Raw genomic sequence first — 6000 nt, 5'->3', positions numbered from 1 at the left:
AATCCCGATAAAATAAAGGCAATCCTGGACATGGAACCACCAAAAACTATCAAAGATGTTCAGAAGCTCACAGGAAGGGTTGCTACACTGGGACGATTCATCTCCAAGTCAGGGGACAAGTGCTTGTCGTTCTTCAAGTCCTTAAAGAAGGTCAAAGATTTTGAATGGAGTGAGGAAAGCCAGAAGGCATTTGAGGAATTAAATAAATATATGGCTCAGGCCCCGTTGTTGGCCAAGCCAACTTTTAATGAAGTTTTATACTTATACTTGGCCATTTCAGAGAATTCCTTGAGCGCTATATTGGTTAAGGAGGAACTGAAAATCCAGAAACCCGTATACGTCAGCAAAATTCTGCATGGAGCTGAGTTGAATTATTCAACTATTGAGAAGTTTGCTCTAGCCTTGGTAATGGCTTCGAGAAAGCTGTGTCCTTACTTCCAAGCTCATAAAATTGAGGTGCTAACAAATCAACCCCTGAGAAATATAATTCACAGTCCCAAGGCTAGTGGGAGGTTGATTAAGTGGGCAATAGAGCTGGGAGAATTCGACATAAAATATAAGCCACGAAAGGCAATAAAAGCCTTGGCGTTAGCTGACTTCGTGTTGGAATGTACCATACCCAACCAAGAAGTCGGGGGGCAGGAAGATATCATACCTCAAGAAAAGGAAGTTAATAAGGGGGACAAAGAACAGGATGATAAGGAGAAAGAATATTGGGTGCTCTATTTTGATGGAGCATCAAAAACAAATTTAAGTGGAGTAGGTTTGGTTTTACAAAGCCCTGATGGGTTCTTGATTGAGTATGCCATGAAGTTAGACTTCCCGACCACAAACAATGAGGCAGAATTTGAAGCTCTGATAGCTGGACTTAGCTTAGCAGGGACACTTAGAGTTAAGAACTTAAAAGTCTGTGGAGACTCGAAGCTGGTCATATCCCATGTAAAAGGAGAGTTTGAGGCAAGGGATGATACGATGGATAAGTATGTACGCCTAGTAAGGGCTATGATGACCCAATTCGATGAATGGCATGTTGAGCACATTCTGAGGGAGGAAAATGCTAAGGCAGATGCATTATTAAAGTTTACTTCATCTGAGATAGAGGAAAGCTCAGGAAGTGTATACTTCCGTGTTCTGAAGACACAGAGCATTGATGTTAAGCTTGTAGCTCCTATAGGTCTGGGGATGTCATGGATAGATCCCATTAAGACTCATATTCAAACCGGATGGTTGCCAAACGATGCTACTGAAGCACGAAAGTTGGTTGTTCGAGCACTAAGGTACTCTTTGATAGATGGGATTTTGTATAAAAGATCTTTTGTGGTTCCCTACTTAAGGTGTCTCAGGCCCGACGAGGCACGCTTGGCTCTTGAAGAAGTACATGAAGGCATATGTGGGCAACACTTGGGGGGCAGAGCGCTAGCTCATAAGATAACCTGTTTAGGCTTCTATTGGCCGGAAATGATGGTTGATGCCAAAGAATATGTGAAGAAATATGACCGCTTCCAGAAGCATGCACTTGTCGTTAGACAACCCCCCGAGATGCTGACCTCCATCAACTCACCTATCCCATTTGCTATGTGGGGAATGGATATACTTGGGCCTTTCCCCATGGCCACGACACAAAGGAAGTTCCTGATTGTAGCCATTGATTATTTTACTAAGTGGATTGAAGCCAAGCCTTTGGCCAAAATTACAACTAAGCAGGTTGCACAATTCCTGTGGGAAAATATCATGTGCCGGTATGGAATTCCCCGCATCCTAGTCACGGACAATGGAACATAATTCAACAATGAGGAATTCAAGAAGTATTGTGAGGAGAATGAAACTGAAATACGATTCACCTATGTGGCTCACCTGTAAGCCAATGGGCAAGCGGAAGTTGTGAATCGGATAATCCTGGATGGACTAAAGAAGAGGATCGAGAAGTCGAGGAATAACTTGGTTGATGAAATACTCCCAATACTATGGGCCTATAGGACTACCTGTAGAGTCACGACCGGAGCAACTCCCTTCATGTTAACATATGGGGCAGAAGCAGTTGCTCCTGTAGAGATATCACATTCCTGCCCCAGGATTCAAGCTTTCAATGCTGAGGAAAACGAGGAAGGGAAAAGGTTAGCCCTGGATCTAATCGACGAAGTACAAGATGAGGTACATGCAAAGATAGTGGAATATCAGAAAAAGGCTTCATTCTATTATAACCTAAGGGTTAAGGAAAGGTTTTTTAAGCAAGGTGACTTAGTCCTGAGGAAGTTGGAAGTTCTGGTGTAGGGCAGAAAGGGAAACTTGCCCCGAATTGGGAAAGGCCATACAAGGTCAAGAGTGTTCAGGGTAGAGGAACCTACAAGCTTGAGACTATGGATGGTTTTGAAGTCCCGAGAACTTGGCATGCGCAAAACCTGAAGGTTTACTATCTGTAAAACATCTAAAGCATGATTCTCACTTGTCAGAATGACAAGTAGGTTTAAAGTACCTTGAAGCTTTACTTGCTTAGGATTTTTATGTATTTAGTAATAGAAGATATGTTTAGATTTTATCAGGGTTGAACCCATCTCATGTAAGGTATCAAGAGTACCAAGTTATAATAAAAAGTGTTCAGCTTGATCTAGCCTATTAAATTGGAAGATTGTGAAGGATAAAACCAAGTTATAAACTTGAGGATGAAAACTCGAAAAAATTACGATAATATTTGGACAATACAAATGAAAATATCAAAGTCAATTACACAAATTCAAAAATGTCTGAAGAAAGGAAAAGTACATAAAGAGTTAGGCCTTAGAAGGCTCGGATTCTTCAGAGCTGCTATTTGTAGTCTCCTCGGACGTCTCCTGAGTTGGCCCCTCGGAAGTATCTTCAGAAGTCTCCGCCGAGGTCTCCTCAGAACTACCCTCAGATGGCTTAGATGCCTTAGGGGATGCTGGTTTCGGAGGCTCCTCCACCCTTGCCTTCTTAATAAGGGGCTCGGCCTCTTCCTCAGAAGAAGATTCCTCCTCTTCAGAGCTGGATTCGGGCTCCCTCCTTTTTTGATCTTGACTTTGTCGTTTTGAGCCTTGAGAATAACAATCTCAGCCCTGGCCATTTCAAGATCAGAAGTTGAGGAGGCAAGTTGGGCTTCAAGAGCCTTTATACGCTGGTTAGCCTCCTCCAGCTTCTTGTTTGTGTCTTCCAGACCAACTTTCCAAGCCTTGGCTTGGTGAATTACCCCTTAAAAGTGGACGTTCGCCTGCAAGAAATAAAGGAAAAGTGAGAAACAAGAAAAATTATGGCTGGAAGCTATAGATATCAAAAGAAAAAGACGTACCGTAGCCAAGGCCTGAGCTCCGAAAAGCTCGTTAGCCTCCAAGTCCTGTTGAAGGACAAGATCATGATAATCCATGGGAGAAATGGAATGTATAGACCATTCCTTGGCAAGCGCTGTGTTGCCAACAATCGAATCCTTTCCCCGGATTCCCCAAGCGGGTTGGAAGAAAGCCCCTGGTTTTTGTTTTATACGTAAAGGTTGGTTGGGGCCTTCCTCGTCTGCTTCCTTCGCCTGGAGTAAGAAATCTGGGAAGCGATCCCTGAGGCGTGGGTCTTTGAAGACCTTCCTGGCGCGTTTCATCCTGGTCATTTCCAGGTCTTTAGGCTGTGTAGCCTCCTCGATCTTCTCAGCCACTGCAACAAATAAGATAAGTGAATTGAGAAATTAGCAAAGTAAAAAGTGGGAGAAACGAAGACAACTAGAGAAGGAAGGAAACATACTCTTTTTAGGAACAGGAGAAAGGCCATGTTCTACAAGAACGGTCTCCCTGATAAGATCCCAAGAGTGGGAAGTCCCATTATCTTGAGTAAGGAGGTTGAAGGCTCTAGTCTCCTCCTCAGACAAAACTATATCATTAGGGCTCCCATCCACAGCTAGCCCAAAAGACGAACGAAAGAGGGTGCCCCAATTGCCGCCCTCCCAAAGGACGTACAGAAAATCCTTCTTCCACCCCAAGTTATTATCAGGGATGGACTTCCCATTCACTATGTGGGGAACGGTGGGGCGTTGGTTCAAAGAAACCCACCCCGGATTCTTGTCGGGGCTGTTCTTGAACTGAAAGATTTTTCTGAACACAGCAACCGAGGTAGGGACGTTATGCTTGGCGCATTATGACAAATAGCAAAGAATCAACCTCCAAGAGTTTGGAGGGAGTTAATAAGGGCTGATGCCTACATCGGCTAGCAGAACAAGGATGAATGGGTGAAAAGGGAGTCTGATACCTGCCCTTAGAGTGTCCCTGTAGACGCATAGAGAGTCTTTTCTCCATTGACAGGCCCTGTCGGCCGGACCCGCAAGAACCAGCTTGAAGGGTTCCTTGATTTTGAAACAAGTACTCAACTTGTCCAGCTCTTTTGGATCCCGGAAAACACTGATGTGGTCGTGCGCGTCCAGATGCGCGTCGGACGGGTATTCATCCCCTCGGGTGTTGATCATATCAATCAAGGAAGTATACCTTGATCGAATGTGGAACTCACTGGACTTTTTGGCCACGTTCATCTTGGCCAAACGAGTCATTCTCTTATCAGCCATCTAAAAAAAGGGGCACAAGAGAAGACAATTTTATAAAAAAAACGAGTAAAAGAAAAGAAGAGAGAAAGGTATTTTACCTGAAGTAACGCTGCAAAAAGGGGCTGGCTTGCTAAGTGAAGATTTTGGGGCTAAAAAACTCCGACCTACTTCTATTTCTCTGAGATCTTTAGGAGAAGAATAGAGGAAGGGAATTCAGAAATGAGAAAGTGAGAAATGAGTGACCCTAGTTACTCCTTTATATAGGCGGAAAAGGGAAGATGAAAAGGCAGAAAATCCCATTAAGCTGAAGGCCCAAAGAAAAAGCCCAAATTCCGGAATGTTCCAGAATATCTTTAGAGTTACTAAGTTCTGGAACCTTCCAAAATATCTTCAATATTCTTATGGCCCAAGCAAGGCCCAAATCCCAAAAGGATTTGGAAAAGTGGAGGCCCAAAATGAGGCCCAAATCCAAAAAGGATTTGGAAAAGTGAAGGCCCAAATCCCAAAAGGATTTGGAAAAGTGGAGGCCCAAAATGAGGCACAATTCCAAAAAGGATTTGGAAAAGTGAAGGGCCAAAACGAGGCCCAAATCCAAAAAGGATTTGGAAAAGTGAAGGCCCAAATCCCAAAAGGATTTGGAAAAGTGGAAGCCCAAAACAAGGCCCAATCCAAGTTAAATTAGGAAAAGCCCGATAAAGACCAGGATTGAGGTCAAATTTGAGGTCGTAAATCCTATTCGAATTCTTTCGAACAGGCGCCCGAAAAATTCGGGTTAAAAAGACCAGGATGGAGGTCGAAATTGAAGTCGTGGATTCAGTTCGAATTCTTTTGAACAAAAGCCAGAAAATACTTATCAATAAGACCAGGATTGAGGTCGAAATTTTGGTCATAAATTAAGCACGAAACTTTTAAGGAGGACCAAGATCCAGGTTGTAGGTTCGACTAGGATCCAGGTCGAAACCCTGGTCGTGATTCCTAGTCGAAACCTTACGAACAGGAATCAAATAAGGCTGGAAATCTCGACCAAAATCCATGTTGAAGGTTCGACTAGGATCCTGGACGAAATCCAGGTCGTGGAATCTAGTCGAAATCCTTCGACCAGGAATCAAACCAGGACAGAAATTTCGACCAAAATCCAGGTCGAGGGTTCGACTAGGATCCTGGTCGAAATCCAAGTCGTGGATCCTAGTCGAAATCCTTCGACGAGGATTAAAAGGCTGGCCCAAAATTCGACTAGGACCCAGGTCGAAATTTCGACTAGGATCCTGGTCGAAAAAGGGCTGAAAGTTACAAAATGTTTTTTGAAAAGTTGCAGAAAAATTGGAAAATCTCAGAAATAAAGGGAAAATTCCTAAAAAAATACAAGAAAATTCCTAAAGAGAGGGAAAAGGTAAGAAAATAAAAGGGAAGTTTTAAAACAACCCTGAAGCCGTGTACAAGGCAAATCGTTGTAAATGTGTAGGTTGTTC

General features: G+C 43.3%; 1 protein-coding gene across 1 annotated transcript in view; it reads right to left on the bottom strand.

Moving 5' to 3' along the window:
- Nucleotides 1-2768: 2768 nt before the first annotated feature.
- Nucleotides 2769-6000, bottom strand: part of LOC141680249 (uncharacterized) — a 40728-nt gene continuing 37496 nt past the window's right edge. Inside the window, exons 5-9 of the mRNA XM_074486527.1 lie at nucleotides 4476-4552; nucleotides 3742-3788; nucleotides 3493-3654; nucleotides 3203-3223; nucleotides 2769-3049 (exon numbers count right to left, since the gene is read on the bottom strand). Coding sequence (XP_074342628.1) covers nucleotides 2769-3049; nucleotides 3203-3223; nucleotides 3493-3654; nucleotides 3742-3788; nucleotides 4476-4552 — 588 coding nt within the window. The remainder of the gene's footprint in view (nucleotides 3050-3202; nucleotides 3224-3492; nucleotides 3655-3741; nucleotides 3789-4475; nucleotides 4553-6000) is intronic.

Source organism: Apium graveolens, chromosome 8 (genome assembly GCF_009905375.1).
Source record: "Apium graveolens cultivar Ventura chromosome 8, ASM990537v1, whole genome shotgun sequence".
Taxonomy (NCBI): Eukaryota; Viridiplantae; Streptophyta; class Magnoliopsida; order Apiales; family Apiaceae; genus Apium; species Apium graveolens.
The sequence above is the reverse complement of the archived record's forward strand: the minus strand, read 5'-3'. Positions and strand labels throughout refer to the sequence as shown.